Source organism: Lutjanus erythropterus, chromosome 13 (genome assembly GCF_056507025.1).
Source record: "Lutjanus erythropterus isolate fLutEry1 chromosome 13, fLutEry1.hap2, whole genome shotgun sequence".
Classification (NCBI taxonomy): Eukaryota; Metazoa; Chordata; class Actinopteri; order Lutjaniformes; family Lutjanidae; genus Lutjanus; species Lutjanus erythropterus.
In genome coordinates this window covers 29,595,209-29,618,513 of record NC_139329.1, presented here as the reverse complement: position 1 = coordinate 29,618,513, position 23,305 = coordinate 29,595,209, and the positions used below count along the sequence as shown (strand labels likewise).

General features: G+C 38.5%; 2 protein-coding genes and 1 non-coding gene across 4 annotated transcripts; all 3 read right to left on the bottom strand.

Moving 5' to 3' along the window:
* Positions 1 to 3,456: 3,456 nt before the first annotated feature.
* Positions 3,457 to 11,336, bottom strand: LOC146316806 (interferon-induced transmembrane protein 5-like). The gene is made up of 5 exons (XM_084734422.1): positions 11,289 to 11,336; positions 9,664 to 9,743; positions 8,014 to 8,174; positions 7,519 to 7,918; positions 3,457 to 4,395 (listed from the first exon to the last, which is right to left on the bottom strand). Exons 4-5 carry the CDS (start codon positions 7,723 to 7,725, stop codon positions 4,174 to 4,176), a joined length of 429 nt encoding a protein of 142 aa, XP_084590548.1. The 5' UTR covers positions 7,726 to 7,918; positions 8,014 to 8,174; positions 9,664 to 9,743; positions 11,289 to 11,336; the 3' UTR covers positions 3,457 to 4,173.
* trnam-cau (transfer RNA methionine (anticodon CAU)) lies at positions 10,832 to 10,903 on the bottom strand. The gene has a single exon. It is a non-coding gene; the product is annotated as a tRNA-Met (tRNA).
* Positions 11,337 to 12,705: 1,369 nt separating the features above from the next.
* On the bottom strand, positions 12,706 to 23,138 carry samtor (S-adenosylmethionine sensor upstream of mTORC1). 2 transcript variants are annotated; one of them, XM_084734648.1, is made up of 5 exons: positions 22,885 to 23,138; positions 19,211 to 19,352; positions 18,932 to 19,060; positions 16,780 to 16,894; positions 12,706 to 15,256 (listed from the first exon to the last, which is right to left on the bottom strand). In XM_084734648.1, exons 1-5 carry the CDS (start codon positions 23,042 to 23,044, stop codon positions 14,624 to 14,626), a joined length of 1,179 nt encoding a protein of 392 aa, XP_084590774.1. In that variant the 5' UTR covers positions 23,045 to 23,138; the 3' UTR covers positions 12,706 to 14,623. The 2 variants fall into 2 exon arrangements, with proteins under 2 accessions (XP_084590774.1, XP_084590775.1); XM_084734649.1 differs by lacking the exon at positions 22,885 to 23,138 and adding an exon at positions 19,505 to 19,992.
* Positions 23,139 to 23,305: the final 167 nt, after the last annotated feature.

Sequence of the window (23,305 nt, the reverse complement as noted above, 5' to 3'; positions counted from 1 at the left end):
CAGAAAGAGCAGAGAGAAGTCAGCGTCCCCCCCTCCCTGTGCAGGGCTGGCTGCTGCTATAGCCTGTAATTCTTCATGGCTCAGACATCTGTAAGCATTTCTTTCTGACCACAGGAGCAAAATAGAAAGTTGGAAGCTAGAGGCTGTGATTTGGGTGTGTATAAATAAAGTTGCGAGCAAAGGACAGGCTGCTAATATGATGGGAGTCCAGAGGGTGGGAGGTCTGGAGGAGCGGGACACCCAGGTCATCAAAGACATGGGATGGGGAGCAGGAGGACAAGTGGAGCCTCTGAGAGTTTTCTGTGGGACATTCAGATGTAGTCTCTGTGTTGCTCAAGGACATGTCAGTGACTGTGTTTCACATACCACGTACAAGTACAAACCTGATTCATTCTCAGCTTTTCACAGATTCCTTGATTTGCATGTCTACCCACCACCTGTCTTTATCACTGAGTAACTGATGACAGCAGCAGTTTAAATCCTACAATCTTATTTCTTTAAGGTCTATACATGGTAACTAAAAGGACAAAGTCTTTGAAGACACTGCTATGTTGGCACACCACTTAAAAACAGTGTTGGCAGGGAAGGACATTTTGGGAGCCCTGTTTTTAACCTATATTTATCATTAAATGTTGTATCCATATGTACTCGTTCAACTCTTTAATTTAAAGGCACAGTTCTCCCAAAATCAAAATTACATATTTCTGCAGAGTAGTGCTATTCATCCATCTGGATAGTTTTGATGTGAGTTTCCAATCGAGTTTTAGAGATATCAGCCACAGAGATGTCTGCCTTCTCTTGAATATACTGGATCTATGGCAGTCAGTTTGTGGTGCTCAAAGCAGCAAAAACAAAGTTCAGAACTCAGCAGCAACTCACACCAAAACAATCTAGATGGATAAATAGCACTACAAGTGAGAGAAAAAAACAAAATGTATTCTTGAATTTGAGGTGACTTGTCTCTTTAATAAGAAATGCAAGCAAGTAAGAAAACTTTCTTCACTAAATTTCTGAGTTTTGAATCAAACTCTTAATAGAATTACAAGAAAATTACTTTTCTTCTCTAAAAAAAATAATCTTTGAGTTTTATAAACCAAAAAAAATGTATTAAAAAAATATGAGTAAATTCATTACAGTTAAAGTGAATAATAGTTAATAACTGAATATTTTCAATTGTAATTTAATTTTTAAGCACCCAAAGAAGGTCAAATCATGTTTTTGAAATAAAGATTTTTAGGGGTTTCGAAAACTCAAAGATTCAAGTTTATCTAAAGAAGAAAAGTAAATGATCTCAAGAAAAGTTACATGTCTGTTTATTTGAAAACATAAGAGTTTGAGTTTGACTTAAAACTAAAAAATATAGTAAAATTAGTAAAGCCAATTGCCTTGAGATTTCCGAGTTTCACAGTGAAATAAAACACTCTGGTCCTTTATTTCATTATTTCTACATATTTCTGAGATTTTTCTGTATTACTTACTTCGCCTCCATTTGTTTATCCTGTCACCATTACAAATACAAGTAATTCATGTGCATGTATATGTAAGGTGTGTAGGATATTGTATTCATGTGTGTTGTATACATCTGTGCTCTTTTCTTATGATATGTTCTTTACTTTTCTGCCTTCACTTAGAAACTCAATAAAAACAGTCTGAAGTAAAATATTTCTGTGGCATTTATCTAGTTTCTTCTGGTGGAAACCTGAAGTTTGAGGTTTTAATTGTATTGTAATATATAATTCTGTGGTTTTGCAGCACAACATACATCTAAATCCATACACTGGCTCAGGCTATGGAGAGTTTCCTAAAGCACTACCCAGACAGTTAAGGCCTAATATAAAATGGCAGGTCTTTCACAAAACATGTGCCATTTAGTCTGTGTGGAAATGAGCCATCTCGTCCCGCTGCATGCCTCCACATTGCTGCTGTCTCCTCTGTAGTGGTCGGCCTGGGCAGCCCTGCCTTACAACTGAGGACACACTTAGACTCCTAAAATGGGTTCTGTATATAGTTGGTGCAGCAGCAGGCTCACAGCTGGGATGAAAAAAAAAACATGCCATGCCCGTTCCCTCAGACCCGGCCCAGAATCAGGAAGCTAAAAATTATCACTTTGAAACTGGGTGCAGGTGCTGCAGTGGAGCTGCAACAGAAACCCAAAACTGGCTTTACACGATGAAACTTTCATGCAGCTACTTGCAGGTGGCAAATTGCTTGAAACATAATTTCCATGCAACTTGACAGTTACATGAAGCAATTAAGAAATAATCAGTCTCATGCAACACAAATGGTTAATGACACTAAAATTAGCTAGCTAGATTGGTAATTTAAAGGAGCTTGATCCAATTAGCCTCCAGAGAGTGCATTTTCCCTTCGATTCAAGAAAAATAAATAAATAAATAGGTCTTTGTTGCCTGACATCAGTGTGAAGATATAGTTTGATATATGATCATATTTTTGACAACAGCTCTGTTTCTCATCAAAACTTAATGCAAGCAAGCTATGATTACTAACAAACTAGCAGTAAAAATAGTCACATGCTAACTGCGTTGTAAATAAACTTGGCTCACGTTCATTTGTTGACAACATTATAAACTTTGCATGAAGTCTACGACCATAATTTCTTCCAAAAGACCATTTTGCTTTGGTTTCTGGATTAAACGGTACATTTCCGCAAAATGATGCATAACAGTGTGCAACAGGCTTTGCGATATGTTTTCTCTGATGGGTGTGTCACAGGTTTTACCCAGTCAGCAGCGATGCCCGCCACCGGATTAAAACGGCATTGCAGTGTAGTGCGCCTGTGTACATAACAGGGTGTTCAACACCGTTTCTGTTTAAATATACATTTTGCTACATTTTGTCAGAGCTGAAACATTGAAATGTTGAAAGTTTTGTTATGTTAAGAGCATTTGGATTGGCTGTTGTGTGAAACTAGTTTTAAAAAGTTGAGAGTTTCAGAGTGTGTTGCACAACTTAGTTTCACCTGAGTTTCAATGCACTAAAGTTGCGTAAAAGTTTCACTGTGTAAAGCCAGCGGGAACATCTTTTCATCCTTGAGTTCATCAGCCAATAGGGGATCTGAAAAAGACCTGAAAAATGTTAGTAGATTTTTGTTAAGGTAAGTTAAAGTATCACATAAAATAGAAAATGAGGGCTGATTTTTCAATGCAATACTGAGTTAACAGTATTTGGTTTATTTAGCTCACTCACAAGAGGTCAGCAATAATAAGATGTAAAATTAAAACACTTAACACAACAAAATACTAATTAAAATACATGAATACTGACAAAAAATAGATGTTTGTTGTAACAGTAATAAAATGTATAAAAAAAAATGCTGAAAGAAAAAAAAAATCAATCATAATCTATCAATGGGAGGTGAATGTTGATTGTCCTTTGTCAAGTTGCTTCTCATCATTGTGACATTCAGACTTTGGTTCCACAGTTCTCTGTTCTGTTCTCTCTGCTCTTTCTATCCCGACTATAGATAATTTCAGCTGTCATCAAAATTTCCATTCCACATAAATACAATAAATAACATCAAAAATGACCCAGAGTAGCTGCTTGCTCAACCTCTCAGCTTGAAATCAGCTCATTAACTCTGTTTGTTCCCTTTCTTTTTCCATTCCAGGCTGTTCAGTCTTTGATCAACTTCACATCTCTACTGACCGTGTCTGGGAGACTGACAGGTGTAAGTTGAACTCCCTCAAATACTGACATTAGAATTATGGATGCAAAGATACTTATGTCCTACAGTCCCACAATTATCAAACTGTTTGCATTGCTTTTTTTTTTTTTACTGCAGGACATAAACTTTTATCAATAGTTTTAGGACACTGGTTCAAGAGCATTATATTTTAACTCTCACATACTATTTGAATGCCCTGTTTAAGTCTTTTATTGGCTGAATTTCTGATACCAGCATTAATTCTGGTGCATCCCAAAGAGAATATTCACGTAACACACAAACCAAGGCTTACTTTTCTTTCTCACCAATTAAGCAGATTTTTATTAAGTCCAGCACAGGAGCTGATTTGCATGTAGTTTATCACTTGGCTTATTAGACTGGCCAAAATATCTTAGGAGCTATGTCAGCTCTCACCTGCTGAATGCAATCAAATACCCTGTCCCAGTTAATGTGAATGGGTTGACTTTCAGACTGATCTGTTTTTTTTTCTACCAGCTGAACAGTTTCATGAAGTTTTGGAAGCCGTCCTCTCCGAAGAAGTCGAAGGAGCCCTGGGACGAGCCGAGGTGGACGAGCAGGAGGACGAGCAGGACGATGGCCAGGAGAGGAATCAGCAGGTTCCAGCCGGCTGCCAGGATGTTGTACCACTTGGCCTTGTCTGAACACTCCTGGGCGAGCTGCAGGTTGCCCTGAGTCTTCTGGTCCCGGGCCTACACAGACGCAGACAAACACATTCTCATTTTATTACGTGCAGCCACTAAAAAAAAATCAACCAAGTTTTATCCATAAAGGTTTTGTCGTTACGGGATGGTCCAGCTAAATGTTTCTCTTGTTTATGCACAAAAATGCTTAGTTAGTGTCTACACCCATGTATACTGTAAATAGTGAGAGGGGAAGGGCAAAGAAAGGTATATTACAATGTTCAGTCATGTTTTCGTTTACAAGTTCATGGCGGCTTGCCCCATAATTCCCAGTTTTTCCACACAGAGCTCAGATTCAAGGTTGTGCAAGGGCGGAGTGATATGAAATCCTCGAGCTGCCTCTAAGTGTATCCGTATATTTTGGAGCGGACCAGCCTGAGTCTCTCCCTAGCACTCTCTAATTTCCCATGAGTACTTGCCCATTAAGAAGATGCCAATTACGCCATTTTTAACTCGTCAGACGAGCAGCCAGTCACTGTCTTTAATTTGAGTGCAGAGCCAATGCTGCGCCTGTGATTCAGAGCTGTGCCCTGTGCAGACAGATGAAAGATAAAAAAAAAAAAAGACTTAAATAAAGGGTATACACACCCTTTTGTGGTGAGTTTTTCAGAGACCTTTTTGTTCAGGTAGTCTCAGAGCTTCTCCAGTTCTGCTTTACATGTTGTGTTATTTTGAATGTGTCATTTTTTTAGTGAGAAAAGCTTTTGTTTTCTTCCAGAAGTACAAATACTTTGTTGCTGTACTTAAATCTTTAACAAGGAGTTTTTAACTCATTATTAAAAAGTCTCAGTTTAATACTGATGCTGAAATAATACCAACATAAGCAAACTGCAGGAAGATCGGCCTTTTCTACACAGTTACTCTCAATGCCTGTCACTGGGTTGGATTCACTGTGAAATCAGATGAAAAGGTCCTGCATTTCCATTTTTCCACGTAAAGTTGCAGTACATTAGCAAGTTAAAAATAAGAAGGAAGAGATTTTTAGTTAAATAATTTTAGTTTTGATGTTATCTTTTGTGGCTTTGGCGGAGGAAACACTACCACTTTTGTCCACAGGGGGCTCCAAAATCTACACAATATGAATGTTGCCTGTAGTGCGTTTAAGTTTTTTGGTATCTGTATTTTAGTATTTAAAATACAGGTAAAAAATGTATAACACATACCACATAACATGACGAAAACAATGGAAGAAATGTAACAGAAAAGGACAAAAGATGGTTCAGTTAGCTTTGCACAGAAATAGCCAGTGACTTTTTACTTTTCTACTTTGAGAACCTTTCAGAGCTTATACTTTTTTACTTTTACTTGAGTAAAAAACTTGAATCAATACTTATACTTTTACCAAAGACTTTTTTTACACTAGTACCTGTACTTCTACTTCTACTTGAGTAAATAATGCGTTCTACTATGTGCTATCTGACCTGGGACAATAACAGGTCTCTACGTGACATATATTGCTTTTTTTCCACTTTACAACAAAGATTTTCCTAACAGTGTATCTACATGGTGGAACACATAATGCATTTACCCATGTTTCCACACTACTTGTTGCACAAGTCTGACACTCTAAATCCAGCCACGCCAAATTTTCATTTATTTTGGCAGACATTTGATGGCAAGGTTCATCTTATTCTTTCAGAAATGACACTGTAGTTCTGTAATTCGTCTGTGCTTCATTTCCAAATGTGGCGTTTACCACAACATGCCCACTGTTTGAAAGCTCTCCTTGCCATGTCGGCCCACCTTTTGCTTATGTCTGTCCACTTGTATTACACAAGTCTTTTAGTCATCAGAGACGTGTTCCTGTTGCAGATTAGACTGCACAAATTTCAAAATTGTTCCCTTTTCCCACCAAGTATACCTCAGTGTTTCAACATATGGTGTATTCAAAAATAATAATAACTTAAGACGAGGGCTGTGTGCCTTGTAATTCCACACCAAATTTCAATACCTTATGAATAACTCTCCAAGTTGTAGTTTATTGTTTATATTGTAAAACTGCTTCACATGGGAGAAAAGTCAGGCTGCTGAAACATAAAACTAAAAACTTAAATAGGTATGTATTTTTTATGTTGTGAAATAAATTTGAGTGTGTAAAAATGAGTTAAAAAATGAAACTAAAGATTTGTACCTTAATGTGTAATGTAATGTTCTTTTTGTTAAAATGGATTTGATGAAAAAATGTTCAGGAACCAGTATTGAAGTCAAAATATTGCTACTGGTGCCAGTATAGAAAGTTTTTGAAAGATACCCAGCCCTACTAAAGACTAGAGCCAGACAGATATGTTGGTCAGCTGATATGTTGGCCTATTCACAACTATATCAGCCTATAAATTATTACTGGTGATATGAGCAGACAGAACATAATGCTGATTTTTTGTTTTATAGGCCGCATTTACGTAAATGTGATGCTTTTTATTAATTAATTTATTAATTAATATTGAGTTTATTTGCTTCTTTTCTCAGGCATTACTACTTGCAAGAAAATATCATTTTGAAAGGTGGACTTAAAAAAATAAAATAAATAAATGTGAGTTTCTGGCAATAACGATAAGATAGAGGATACTAAATTATGAGTGTTCTATGATATCATAGGCTAATATCAGCTGACCATTTCCTATTCTTTTATTTTCTGCAATAGGATAACATATTTAATATTCTTATGTAATATTGAAGATTTATGTATGTGTGTGTTATGTAAATACATGGTTATTGTTGCATTTGTAAAGCAAGATACACTTAATATTTATTTTGTGTTTGATTTAAAAAAATTATAAAAATCCAGTGTCGGACTCCACTTAACACACCAGTTAATAAACCTATTTATGAACCAGTTTTACTAAGATCACTTAACAAATGTTAAAGGTTACAATTGATGAGGAAGGCCTAAAATGTACTTTAAAATACTTTAAAAAAGTTACCATCACAGTGTCAAATTCTGCTTTGAAACAGAAAATATTTCATGCATTGCTTGGTCATCTTTTGTTAAACAAAAAGCAGCGCAGCCTCGTCCAAACTTTTTATTTTTAAAACCTCAGTCCATTTCTTGGATGTGGCACGCCTCATAATAGTCAGCCATAATTTACTAGAAAAAAGTGGTGCATGAGTTTAAAATAGAGCTCTAGATCTTACCTTGATGGAGTAGATGAGAGCCATGAAGCCCAGGCAGCAGAAGTTAACGTACAAGGTGTTGCACAGCGACCAGATTAGATAGTCCCGGGGTGGATTCTTGCCAGCGTTGCCCATGTTCACCACGGTAGATCCACCCGGTTTACGGGCAGACTTAGAGGCGGTGAGCGGGGTGCAGTCTGAGGGGAAGTTGTATGAATGGTTGTCCATGGTTGGCGTTTAGACAGGAGATCCCTGGACGAGCTAGCCTGTACACGGTCCCTCTTTGGAAAGCAGTGCACCCCCCCGCTGCGAGGGAGGCTTATAAAGGCCAATGAAGAGGGAGGTGACAGGGAGAGGACGCATGGGCAGGGTCCTTTAATATACAGCAGGTCTGTCATTATGTGGTCAGGCCTGAGAGAGACTGAAATAGAGATACAGAGAGACAGAAGGCTGTATGAGAAAGAGAACAGCAAATATATACATGGGAGAACTCTCTTCAACCAAAGTATCCATCACCTCAGCTTTCAGAGGTCCTGGTGGTGTGGGTCAGGTGGTTGAGTTGGTGAAGGCAGGGTTGTGCTGTTTAAATCCTCGAAGGTGTTGAGGAGGAGTTCATGTGAAGCGCCGTCTGCTAGAGGATTTGAGGTGACGAGTCAAGGATGTGGCCTCTCAGGGAACTGAGTGGGCGCAAAAAAAGGTCATAATTTACAACACATTTGTAAAGTACAGGACAATTACATTAGGTTTTTATGTCCACAGTTGCACGGCCTAAAATACAAGTTGTGGCCAGAAGTCATTCAGCCTGAACATAGTTTCTATTTAAATGGAAAATGCTGGATGTCCAGTCAGTTTGATTGCAAATGGAGTCAATTAAAGCAATAAATTCCTCAGTGTGTGCCGAGCTCATGCACGGTAGTGCCTGCATGTACCAGGATGCAATGCATGCAAGATTTTGACGCCCATGTTGCCATTTATCACCACCCTAACCTATAGCTGTTACTTTGTTGGTCATATAGGGCTGGACAATATCAATGTTATATCGATATTGTGATATGAGACTTGAATTCATCTTAAATTACTGTTATATCGTAATATGGCACAACTATTGTCTTTTCCTGGTTTTGAAGGTTGCATTATAATAAAGTGATGTGATTTTCTGAATTTACCAGACTGTTCTAGCTGTTATATTATTAGTCTTCACCCACTTTGTCATTATATGAACATCATGGATGATTGTTGATCTGATTATTTGAGACTTTACAGTGTTATTTTAGAGAAAATGTGTATATTACCTCAAAATACTGAGGTAGTATTTCCCTAAAGGGGGGAAGCTGAAATAGACCCTTTTTGAGCCAACGTCATGATTACGTCACAGTGTTAGCTGGAGGCAAAACGAGGGAAAAACCAGGCGAACACGAATCACCTCTGAGTAGTAGACCACATAACCAAGTGAAAATGTGATCTTGCTGAGTTGTTTGGTGCCAGAATCTAAACAAAAATGACTCATAATTGACGCTTGTGGTCCTGAAGAGTGATCGACCGTACATATTCAGAAGGGCTCGTACTTTCTTCAGTCAGTGTTAAGAAGCAGACCAACAAAAACTTGATAGTTAGTGTTAGCTAACATGTTTTAGTAATTGTTTAAGCTTCGCCTGAGCTCTTTTTGCAGCAGGAGATACCTGCTCTTTTAGTCAATACAGCACACACTGATAAATGCATTGCTTCAGTTGACTAAATTTACCATCAACAATGACTGGACATCTACATGAAAGGTGCAGAGTTTTTCTGATACTTTCTCAAGCAAAAAATGCCAAACACGGGGTGGTTCCAGCTTCTGGAAAGTGGCGATTTGCTGCTTTTCATTGTAATGCACAGTCAGATAAAACAAGCAATTTGACGGTGTCACACTGGGTTTGAGGAAATTATAATTTTTATCATAAAAATATTCTACAGATTAATTCATAATGAAAATAAACATTTGAAGCAGGATTAGTTTTAGCACAAGGAAGGATCTCTGTGGTACAACATAAATGAAATGAAACTGCAGACATGACAAATCTTTAGGGTTGAGAGTAAAACAAAAAGGTTTTATTTGCTGCTTTATTTAGATTAAGTGTTTCTTTCTCACTATTATGTTTTCAAGCACTTCAAAATTCAGTTACTCACATTGGAGTTTCCAAGCACAACCGCAGTCTGCTGTTGATGGCCGCTGAGGATCCCCACAGCAGAAAATAGGGGTTTAGTGCCTTGTGAAAGGGAATAAACAGGCATTAGTCATATTCTTTCTGATTTTCAGTGTGGACTGACTCTGGCAAGATATGGAAGCAAACATGCTTTTCTAGCTTCATGCGGACACATGAGTATTTGATGTTAACAAAGGGAAAACATTATTTACATCCTGGATTCAAAAGATTTGAGATTTCATGAGAGTTTTCACAGCTCTGTTTTGGGATGTTTTATGTAACATCTGGGATTTGAAATCCAGAGGTTATAATAGGATGGCAGTCATGAGTATGTCAGACTAAAATAAAAATAAGAATAAACCATTTAAAAACATGGACAACAATGGACAAATAACCAAATGATCATTTTACCAACCATTGACACGATACAGTTTGAAATGTTCAAATTTTAAAATATACAACAACAGTGCCCTCTGCTGGCTGCTTATAGAAATTTGAAAAATATGGCTGACATAAACATCCACATAGATCTTTATGGCTGTTTTCTTTCATGTTAATGCTATAACAAGAAACTTTCAGATTTTGTTGATTTATATTTGAAAACTAAAATTATCTAAATTAAAATGTCCTCCCACCTTACTCAAACTGGCTAATGTACTACTTTGACCGTGAAAATGTAAACAGGCTTGTTTCATCTGATTTCAAGACAAAGACTCAGTAGCAAGCATTAAGAATTACATGGACGATCTTGTTCATTTATGTAGGTCCGGTGGTGGAAGTAACTGATTAAAAATCCTCAAATTACTTTAATTCAGTAGTTTTGTAACTTTGTGACTGTGTACAAAATGCTGCACTTTGTGTTAAGTGATATAAAACCTGCAAAGTATAAACACGAAGATACACTTAGAGACTTAACAAAATGCAACAAACATTTTTACCTTTAAGGAAATAATCAATCGCTAAACTACGAAAAGAAAAATGTTTTAGCGATGTAACATATAACTTGTCTGGTGCTTTTGTCCAAAGCGATGGAAAATCAGCGTCAAATGAAGTATACTTAAGTGTATTGCGTATACGTCAGTCTACGAAAGAACATCATTTCTCGACTCACAGTTACGAAAGAAACGTAAAATGGAAAAAAACATCTTCCCTAGCAGAGGATGGTTTCGATCCATCGACCTCTGGGTTATGGGCCCAGCACGCTTCCGCTGCGCCACTCTGCTGATGATAATATATTGTACGAGCAGATATATTTGACTTTAACTGTACGCAGCATTTCTATTTTTCATCTGTTCTCATGAAGACGTACGTAGAAAAGGTTTCATCGTCGCTGACACCATTCACACATAGATGGCGCTAGAGACTTCCGTCTTTTTACTTCCAAAATAAAAGCGTTAAATCTTAATACACATGTATCGTTTAGAGACAGATGACAACATTTACAAGAAAACAATTAGCTACGCAGCTATATAACTACACTATGGATACTGGCGCCAGGTTTTTACCGTTTAGGACCATTTAGGAGACAGGACAGCCGCCACTCCGGCCACGTGGTTCCTGGTTTGCCAGACTGAATTGAATAATTGAATGAACCGATGATACACGGACCTTGTGAAGATCGTGACACGTGTTCAAGTTTCCACAAACACTGACATCTCACAGGGCATTGAGTTTCACCGCTAGGGGGCGCCACAAATGCGAAAAGTTTATATCTCATAATTGGCTACATGAATTTGTACGAAAATCAGTTTTCATGATCTCGGGTCGTGACTCAGTTTGCAGTGATATTTAATATCTTGCTTGCACTGTATGCATAACGTTTTCTTTTTTGTTCAGTGTTTGATGAAACGTCAACGAAATATTTGACAAAAGACCTGAAACCAGCAGGATGGTGTGTGATGTTTTTCAAACTTTTATCACCAAGAGTTTGACTTTTATAAGCATTTTAAGTTTAAACAGATAAAAATGCCCCCGTTTTGCACATCTGATGTAATTAACTCACCTTGTCAGAAAGTGTGGTATAGTTTGTAATTCACCATCTCTGGAGGTCAAAGGTCAAGGGTTCAAATCCCTATGAGACCAAGTCCAACTTTCCAACCATGTGACCACCTCTGCTTGAGTGTGTGTGTCTAACCAATACTTGTTTATTACAAGCATCAAAATATTAGCAATTTGCCTGGGCCCTGTTCATTGCCACTTGTGGCTTTATATTGATAGGTTTCTTATTATTTAAAAAAAAACAAAAACAAATAAAATACTACTAAATAATTTCTTTGAGATAGTAACTCATTTTGACATGTCATTATTTTGACATAATAAGTCGTTATTTTGGGACACTGTTATTATTAGTTATTGCAAGCTATTTTCTCAATATAATGATTTAGAAGATCTTTTTTCTGTTTATCACATTGGCAGAAATGGGCATCCACACAGGCTGAACTTCCGGTTTTAAGGTGCAATAATTAACTTTTACCCTCAAGAATGTGTTTCAAATGAGTTAACACTGAAAAATGGGATCAGCTGGCTTTGTTTCTGTCCATGTTCTAATTTGATGAGATTCTAGTAGATACTCAAAGTTATTTCTGCCTACTGCAGCAGCACTTATGTCAATAACGCCTGAGCAGCTGTAAAAGAAAAGGCCCATTCTGTATGTAAATGTAAGCAAAAGGATAGCAGTGATAGTCAGGAACATTATAAAGTGTTCCTAAGTTCAAGTCTTATGAATGCAGCCCTAGCTTCATGAGTAAGAAGAAAAAGAAACTGTAAAATCTGTTTGGTTTTTTTTTCAGATTTATAGCTATTGTTATTTTTGTTTGCCTTGATGCAGTACCAGTGGACTTTCAGTAAATTACTAGAATTGGCCTGTAAAATACACATTACAGTTTCTAGTATATCCTCCTGCAAAATCAATGACATGCACTACTGTTTCTTGAGTCAAAGCCAGTTCTTCATAACTTCATAAGCAGTATTTTGAATGTTCAAAAGTAAAGGTACCATGCACACAAAAAAAAACACACACAGACACTTTACATTTACATTCATTTATAAAAGAGAAATACAACCATACTAGAAGCACACATTGTTCTGCATTGTTGAAAATGTTGATAATGAAGATGAACCATTTCATGCAAATGGATCAAAAGAAACACTGGAAGACAAATGCACCAATTAATCACAAAACACGCTTCTTCAAAGTCTGAATATGTGTGGTACTGTGAAATGTTTTTTATGTTTTTTGTTTTTTTTCCTGTGTTAACAGAGGAGATATCAGCAGAGAGATGTGCATTAACTGGAAAAGATATGGGAATGGCAACAACACACTGCATTACACCAACACTGGAAATGTTTCTTGTTATTATCTGTAATATGACAAAGGAGAGCTCGACTGTTTCGCCAAAGAAGCTTGATATCTATTGTTAAAAAGGTATGAGTTTTGTTTTCTCCAGGGGGATGAAAGTCCGCTTGCAACATACAGTAAATGTGAACGAAGAAGGCACCTTAGACTTACTGGTATTATCTTATGGGCCCGTCATATTGGTTGTAAAACTGTCATCATAGGAAAATAATTACATTTTGTGACACCCTTTGGGATCAATGATAAAGTGCCACTGACAAAAAACACATCAACGTAAATTCATTCCTTCATTCACACTGACAAATCCAACCACAGCCACACATTTGACCTGTTCAGCAACAGGCAGGAACACACACTAACATTTCATCTGGTAGTGTCTTTAGCTGAAACCTCCACAAGTAGGGTACAGTATCTTCAGATCTCGCTTGCTATTGCTAAAATCTACTGTTTCTCACCTTTTCAGACGTTCTGTATGACAAAACAGTAAGTTAGTGCAAATCTCTTCTGTCGAGGTGAATTTTCTGACTGTGAGAAGCTCAGATCTGGATGTTTTTGGAGGCAGAGTACTTACTGTATTTTCACATCAAAGTTACAAAATTGTGTCAAAGGATACTGGTGCTGTAAAGTCCATTTGATATGGATCACTGACTTGCAGTGTTGTACTATTTCTCTGCTTGAGAACAAAAACTGTATTGGAAATTTAACAGGAGAAAATTGTGTATTAATAATATTTGTGATGACAACGAGGAGGAAAAAAGTGTAATACCTACTTTGAAACACTCGTACCTTGTTACACAATGAGTCAACACAGTTACAGTTTCACATTAGTAAACCTAGTAATACTCCTACCGTATGGTTCTGAAAATGTTTAAAATGCTACAAATACCACTTTCTTGTAAAAGATACACAAATCATTCAGAGGATGCCAAATTAAAATGGCATTGCCACACTTAACACTGGACAACACCAATGTTTTGACTGCTGAGAATATATATTTCAAAACAATGATATTCTTTTTTTGTCTTGGAAAACTAAATGCACATCAAGAATTTCCAGAAAAATCTAGCTGCATGACTGTGACAGAAGCAAGCGTACCAGTCCAGTCAAATTCACCTCAGCCTCTCCAGTGCAATCAAACTCCGGTCACACTGCTCGTGTTGCTGTATTTGTCTTAAAGTAGCCTGCCACACTAGCTTATTCAAATAGAGACTGAGTACAGAATGTAGACAAGCTGACTTTTGTTATTGAGAGCTGATTGGAAGATGGGATGGAAATCAAGGAGAAGGGAGTTCAGATATCTTAAGGGCATTCGCTTTCCAACTCTTAAAAAACCTAGATATTTATCAAAATATATCCATCTTAGTGTGTGTGGTATGTGTATATGTGTGTGTGTATGTGTGTGTACTCTCAGAAGAGTGTGGATATGAGAAAATAATCTGTAAACTTCTCTCTTTCACACTGTGCAAACTGCATTATTTTGAGAAGAGGGAGGAGACGAGGGAGAAGAATGCAGCAGGTTAAATTTGGCAGCGCAGCAGTTGAAGGGGAGGTGACAGTTGGGGGGGGAGGAGGGGGTAGCTGGTTTAGCCTAGCTCTGAAGCAAGATGGGGTCTTCTAGCTCATGGAAGCCGGGCACCGAGCTGCCCTGGCTCTCCCCAGAATCTGAATCATAGGGCGTGTCAGGCAGCTCCGTGAAGCCCCAAGCCAGCTGGTCATCCTCAAACTCGGAGCGCACCTGCACGGGCACGTCGGCACACTCCTCCTCCTCGTTGGAGTGGAAGTCCTGAGGGATGTAGAGCATCTCAGGGTAGTTGCGTGACACCAGGTCGCTGGTGGTGGCCAGACACACCTTACGGAAGGCGATGAGATGCATGTGAGAATACTTGACGTATTTGTAGCGCTTGAAGCCCAGCGACTCCACCGCGACGCGCCAGCTGCGCATCATGAGGGCGTGGCGGTTTTGGTGGGAGGAGTCGGGCGTGATGATGAGCAGCAGGCCGTGCAGCTCCAGCAGCTCGTGGGCTTTCTTACAGCAGATCCAGCGCTGGTATGGCGAGGGGAAGTAGGACAGGAGCAGGGAGAAGACCACCACGTGGAAAAGCTGGGCAGGCAGAGTGTCGATGGGGTTGTGGAGCTGGCGGAGGAAGGCCTCGACCGCGTCACCTGCCAGCTGGAGAGGCTGCTGGAGCTGAAGGTTGAGGAAGTCACACTTGTACACACTCTGAGGGAGAGAAAACAGGCAGAAAATCAGCACTTTCAAATGGTTTAAATGTGGTCTCTTGCTCTTCATGAACTGTCATTGTCATTCTATCTATGGAGTTTCTCTGCAGCTACTGATGGGCCGATCTGATACTCAGTAATGTATCGGTCAGATACTGGCCAAAATCACTGCATCGAATATCAGGGGGAAAAAAGTTTAATCCAATATGATCCATTGTGCTAAAAGGGATAGTGGGGATTTGAGGGGTTGTGTGAGATACTTATCAATAGTCAGTGTATTACCTACAGTAGATACTGGTCTGTATGCAACCAGTTTGGAGAAGCAGAGAGGGAACCAGCAGAGAAACTATTCACTGACCTGCTGTGGACAGGATCAGCAGCAAAACGGATTTTAGCTGCCTAAAAAGATCAATTTAAATTTAGGTGTACCTATATTTTGAATTGTTTTATTTTTACTCACTGTCAGACAGCCTTCTCCTCAGGAAACCACTGATTTATATATAATATCAGTCTCTTCTCATCAACCAGACAGCATGGGTGAAACCAGTAATTTTACCTCGCACAACACAGGATCTGCTGGTCTAGTGCTGCTTCCATCCATCTGTTAGCTTGTTTGTGTTAATGTGTGACTTTGTTTTATTGCTTGATCTCTGTTAATCCACATTGTAATTTTAAAACTCCAAACAAACTAATAAAATCAAGGCAGAGAAAAAAAATAAAATTTCTGATTTCGCGCATTGAGTCTGGTTGGTTTGGCTCATATAACAGTGGTTTCCTGTCTAAAAAGGCTGTTGAAAATATTATAAATATAGTGTACACTTTTAACTGATATTGGTTTTGTGGCTGGTGGCTATAATGTTTGCTGCTGCTTTGAGTAACACAGATGTTGCTAGAACTGAGACCTGTCAGCAGCGTCACTTGTGTAGAGTTATTTTACACTCAAGGCAGAAAAATGCAAAACAATTGAGAGCAATTTATTTAAATTTCATTTAGATTTTTTAAAGGCTGCTGACCAGTCAAAAAAGCTGCTAAAAGTTCTCTGTGTGAAAAAGTTTAAATAAAAAGAGGCCGCAATATTTCATAATGCAGTCATGTTGTGGGTTAAGCATTTCTTCCTTTATGAGAGTAGAATATTTGTTTCAATTTTTGAGCATGATGTCCTTTAGATGTCTTGCTTAAGTAAAGTGCATCCATACAAATGTATTATTAACAGCTTGGTTGTGAAAGAGAGGGAAAAATCAGAATGGAATCAGTATCAGACATGAAAAAGTGGTATCGAGCAATCCCTTCTTGCAGCTGCAGAATGCAAGGTGCTTTTTGTTCTGCTTTCTGCAGAAATTTTACAGACTGTCTAACCACAACACTGATACTCCTGCATGAGTCATTTCTGCTGTTGTTTTTTGCTTTGTAATGTCAGCACTGAGCCCCCAGACAGGAAAACCCCATGCATTTTATTTGTGTCAACAAGAACATTAAATATGTTTTAATCAATAAAAAGTAAACATAATGAGAAAGCATTCGTACCTCAACTGCAGGCACTATGTCAATACCAACTGTTAGGAACTCATCAAACTTCAAGAAAGGGTTGAAGCAGCTTCCAACGTCCAGAAGGCGCATTTTTCCCAGATGAGAGATTGAACTACAACACAGAGGCAGGACAAGTGTCAAATTACATAGTTTACCAAAAAACCAATATACTGCATAACTTTTGCATCAAACAGTGCTTCTCTGTCTTAGAAAATCCACATTGTTAAGTTTTAATAAAAAGATGTTGAACAAGATGAAGAACAAATACAGAATTACGTGCAGGGGGCCTTTCAATATTTTCGATTGAATTTTCTGCCTGCCGGTGTATGGTGTGCAAGTACAGTGTGTTAAAAAAAAAGAAAATAATGTATAGCTACTGCATCACTGCCTTCAGGCTGAGATTTCTACTTATACATGGCATGCAGCATGTCAGTGGCATCTTAACCAATTATATCTGACTAAATAAAGACTTTTCACATAACTTCTCTTCTTGCTCTTCATCTGATTAAGCCGGCAATGATCTTGAGGTCAAACTTTACATTTGATCCCTTAGCAGAACTGTTGTATCCCTTACTTTCTTTCTACCAGAAATGGCTCAAAATAAGATATGCGAATTATCTTAACTAGCTCATGATTCCTGGAAAGAAACACTAGTTTTGAGTTTTTCAAATGTATTTCTTTGGTGCTTTGAGCATCACAATCCGAGTGTCATTTAATCCCATTATACTGGAGAGAAGGCAGACATCTCTTCAACCATTATCTCCAAAACTCTGCACCTCACAACAAAACTATCAAGATGAACATTTTAGCACTACAGGTAAGAACAGTATGTATTTTTAAATCTTGAGGCTAACTGTTCCTTAAGTTTTCCACGTTTGCATTGTGTGTAATACACACAGCAGACTGTAGGGGTCAGTACTATAAGGCTTCAGAATTTGAATTGTAGCAAAGTTGTAGGCAGCTTGAAAACCAATCTTATGATGGACAATCTGTTCTATCCGCACTGACTGGGTGTTAAATATGTTCAAGAATTACTCTAATTTGTAGTGGCTGCAACAAGCAAAAACTGTGAACGATCTTGCCTGGCTGAAATGACCAAAAAAACAACAATGTTCAGGAATTACAGATGAAAAAATATTGCCACTATAATTACTTTCCTCAGTAATGGGTGAACATTATCTACACTATCTAGTAAGCACATAAAGGTTTTGAGTTTGCTGTTGACATAAAGCACACAATTGCTGCATTCACATGGATTCAGGCAGACGGTAGACTAACAGCACCTTCTAGATAACACAGGAAAAACAACAAAACAGTCTGACAGACTGGCAGAACATCAAAACGAAACAGGCATGACGATATGTTGCTATGGTGATGTCATATTGTTTTCAAAGAATATCATAAAAAATACTAAATACACTCACTTTGTGTCAAGGGTATCATGTAATTATACTAGTAAGCACAGTAGTAGTACTTCTCCTCTTGTGTGAGGGACCTACATAACATCAGGTTATAAATTCCTCTGTGGAGGACCACAAAAGGTAAAATGTTTTAACTTTTGATAGCAATGCATCTACTGATGTCAGAATTCTCTGCCGGTCTTGCATAATACTTTCCTGCTTTTGTCCACTAAAATGATATGTGGTTTGCTGTCAACTGTCTGCCTGAATCCATGTGAATGGAACAAACTGTTCCACGACGCAAAGAAACTGAGGCGCTATATTCACAGCTATAAAAATTACAATAATTTGGGAATACTGGTAAAAGAGCTCCAAGAGCAAAAGTATAATCAGTAAATCTCAAGGGACAGTTTACCCCAAAATAAAATAAAAAACATAAAAACATATCTTCCCTGGCCTCTAGTGCTATTTATCCATCTGGATTTTTTTGGTGCAAGTTGAAGAGTGGTGCTTTGAGCACCACAAGCCCTTTAGTCCAATTATACTGGAGAGAAGATAGACATCTCTACAGCTGATATCTCCAAAACTCTGCAACTCTCACCAACTAGTAACCAGTAACTGCAAGAACAGTATAGCATCAAAATAGTATGTAGTGCATATTTAATATAATCAGTGTGCTGTATGGAATTAGGACACTGATGATTCTAGGATCTACATTAATGGCAGATAAAGTTCTTAGTACAACTTACCTGGGGATGGTGCTGTGTGGCTGGGCACTTACAGACGCTGCAGTCAGACCCATGGCGAGCGCAGCACTTTTCTCATCCTTTTCTAACATTCTTTTCATCCCGCCATCCAAAAAGTATTCTTGACAGACACTGTGGAAGTGGAATCATAATATTACTGTGAAAGTGATGACGACGTGTCACAAAAACACAACCCACAGGTTTAGATGAGTCAGACTTCGCTGTCACGAGGTCTAGAACTGCAGCTGAAAGATGTCGGAGGACATTTGAAGCCAGTCCTACCTGCGACACCATTCAATGCGCCCCTCTCCTTCGCAGTTTTTGGTCCAGTGGTTGTCAGCAAGATTCTTCATGGCAAGGGCGTACTCGCTCAGCGTCTGCTCATCCTCACAGTGCTCGCGCCAGATCTTGTCAAAGTCGCCCACTGAGGGAAAAAAAAAAAAAAAATCAGAATACAGAAACAAATCAAATAACCTCACAACTTAAAGAAATCAATTGCAACTTTCAAAGTTTAAGTAAGTTTCTCACTCTACTATCACCACTATCCACAGCAAATCGCAAACATTCACAACCTACTTGCCAACTTTGGTCATCCCCTTCAGCACCAAAACATGACAGTACTCCTTTGGAAAAACCAGGCCACATTTACTGCTACATCGCCTACAATGTTCTCTCATCTCTGCCAGCACTGAAGTGGAAATGTTTCTCTAAAAAGCATCCTCCAATAGCCATTTCACAGTCAGAATAATGTCCACAAAAAATCCCTTCGGCACATCTTCACAGTTGCTCAGAAGTTTACAGCCTGTAGCATGGGCAAACACTCTGATAAGGGAGAAATCCCATGACCACAAAACACTATCAGATTTGCAGAAATGAAAGGACAACAAGAGGAGTGGTGGTAAACAGCAGCACTCTGGAAGCATGACCACTGTGATTCAATGCCAAGCCTACCAGATCATGCTTTACTTATTAACCAATCATGAGTTCTGCTTCTCTCTGCTGTTCAAGCCTCCAAAACAACCAGTTAGTCTCTCCTATTCTGAATAGTTTCTGATTTAACATGATAATTCAAAACATGACTTGATAACATCGTTTGCACCATCGTGTTATGGTTACGTAGTGTTTTTCAGGTGGAAAAGTATGTCAGAGCCTACAAAAATAACAGCATATGCACTTAGTACACACCTCATAGTAGAGAATGTGGCCATAAATATTTCTGACACTCCTTTTTGCAGTTTTTTATGAATTGTTTTAAACTAGTAAAATGTGTCTTGTGCTGTTTACTTTGAGACTTGAGAGCAGTGAAATGGTCAAAGGCATGTTTTTGTTTTAGAGACCGTCAAATGAAACAAACCAGTCAGACAATCTGAAACAGGATATTTTAAGTTTTTATACTTGTCAAAATCAAATACATCCATGAGCCTACAAACTGCCGACTGATCTTCTGCTGCAAGATAATGATGAACTAAAGCCAACTTTCTTTTTTGAAGATAATTTCGCACCTGCCGTTGTGAATTTCTGTTCCCCTCCTACACAGTCTCTGGTAGGACTATGCATTTCCTCAGAAAATCAGAGATTGCCTGCAGCACCAACAACAGTACAAAGCCTCTGTATAAAGGCATTGTAGCATGTTTTTAAATCCAGGGCACTTTAGCATTGCTGGTAGGCATTTTTAACTTCAACTTCAAGCTCATAGCTGTAATAAATCTCTCTGTCAGTGCTGCAAAGTGAAATTTCAGTTTCTTCTTTCAACAATGAAGATGTTGGGCACTCTGACTAACATTTGGATGTCATATGTCGGTTCTAAAGTATTGTGAAAGGGTTTCTCCAAACTTCCCATTTTACATCATGCTCTTATCTAGATTGACTCATAATAGGAAAGAAGACAAAGATTTTTGCTCTCATGACAGACAGCTGCCAATGAACAGACTCTTGTGGAAATCAAACCTGGAATCAGTCTTTAAAGCTTTGAATGAACCGTTAATTCCTTGTTTCAGTCACTGGAATACAAACAGCCTACAGGAGAAAATGAAACTGCATTTAGTTTTATATCCAGAAAAGCAGATTATGGTCTTTGGTAATTTTATTTGCAAGTAGTTATGGACTGAGGTCTGGGTGAAGACAGAAGAGGTGATCGACAGTAGCATCTCTGGTGAACTTAAACACTTTGTGTGAGAAATCACAGTAGTATAATATCATCTGCTAACCAAGTGGTTAATTTGGGACATTTTTGTACTTCCCCAAATCACAAAAGCAGAACAAAGTCCACCCAAAGTGGTATCCAAAGTGTCTGCTTGGACCTTATTTACTAGCAATACATGGGGTGCATATATCTAAAAAGTAGAAATAAAGAGTAAAATCTTCAGTCTCTGATATTCTCAGGTGACACTTTCTTCACCTGCCTCTGACAGATGGTGTTAAAGATGAATTTCCAGGATGAACAATTTATTTACTTTCTATTAACACATGCAAATGCTTCACTAATGTGATACAGACCTCATGCCATACATTTTCCACATACCAGGTATTAGAATACAAATAGCATATAACAGCCATAGGTCAACCCAAAGAGACTTTGTTATTACTGTTTGTATCATGACTGCTATCCAATTAATATTTCTGGTCATGTTTTGCCATTGTGGGCAATGTTGCAAATCAATGAGCAAGACTGCAATGCAGGATTTTTCCATCAATGTGAAGTACAACTATTCCGACATGGTCATTTTGTAAGACAGGTTTCTCAAATGATTTCCACAAACCTTATCATATTAGGATATACATACTACTTGTATTAGGATTTTATTGGTTCTACAGCTGCAGTGATTAGTCGATGAATTGATTAGCTGTCAACAATAAACTTAAGCACCAACTTTTTTGATAATTAACAAGCCTTGTATTGAGTAATTTTTTTTAAGAAAAAAAATGTTTCCTGGGTTATTGCATTTAGCTGCATTTTCACTGAATTTGGTAAAGGAAGCTATGCTTTTGAAAGTTTTACCCTGTCCGCTATTAAAGTAATATACTGCTAGTAGCATTGGTTGTTGCAAGCTTAAAAATATTTCGGTACCACTGACAAGCCATAAACTGGTACCCTTTTTTATAGTATCAGTTCTCAACACCCATCCCTAATTTGCATTATGATAAATTATGAAATTTTAGCCATTTACCTGTTCTGCCATGTCTGTAGTACTTCCTGGAAAAAAGGGCAGAGTCTTTCCTTTTAATTCAGCAAAAATGGCCAATCTTTTTCTTAGCCCCCATGATAGCAGCTTTCCAAACCATTCATGTCCTTACATGAAAATTAACACAATAATCAGCTTCTGAATTTAGATCCACTCACAGAAGCTCCAGACTCATGTCCTAAAACAATTTCTATCTATCTATCTATTGCTGTCTATAATATCTGCAGCAGTAGATCTGTGGGGTACTCGTTGACAATATCTGATGTATGAACACCAATACTCAGACATAAAACTAATTTGGTAGTAAAAGTTGCACCAAATGTTTGCTGAGTCCACATAGTTATCATCTGCTGGCAATAAAGAGGCAATAGAGAGTCATTCATTGTCAACAGCTCTGTTAGTGTCTCTCATTAGTAACCTATTAAGGTCTCAGTCGTCTGGTTTTGGAGGAGATAACACATTTACACCACTGGCTCAAGTTTAGAAACAGGAATATCTTTTGCAGTGTATGTAATGTTATTGTTAAGTAGCTTTAAAGGCCTTGTTTGCTGAATGCAACCCTCAGACTGCGGTCTGCCTCCATAACAGCTAGCTAACAGACACAAGACAGAACCGTTAGCTAGGAGGGGGTAACGTTAGCGAGAATGCGCTATCTTTACTGGAAAAAAATATAATTAATACGTGATTAATTTGGTATTTTTTTGAGCTACAGTGTTAGCCACTCGGCTGCAGGGCCACAGAGAGACAGAGGGGCCCACTGAGGCTGCTGCTTACCCTCTCTGTATTTCCTGCGCAGTTTTCTGTGGACGTTTTTGACGACCCCCGACAGCTTCTCCTGCTCCCGCTTGCACGGTGCTTCGTCCGGGATCGGCACGTAGAACAGCTCGGGGTGGGTTTCCGTCTCCCCTGTCTCGACATTGTCCCTGAGGTCCATAGCACCGTACCGCCGATGCTGCCCCTCCGCCGCCAGTTGCTTCCCCTTTTCCCAGCTGCAAACCGACCGGCGAACCGGGGCACCGGCCAATAACACGCAAGATGATTGGTTCACTTTGGCACACATGCTTCAGAACTGACAGTCCGTCGTCCAATCACAGGCTTGGAAGCCTACCTGACAGTCTGCGTGCGTCCCATGGAGCGTTTAAGTGCATCTTGTAAATCCCAAAACTCCCCTGAAGTTATCCCAACACCTGCTGTA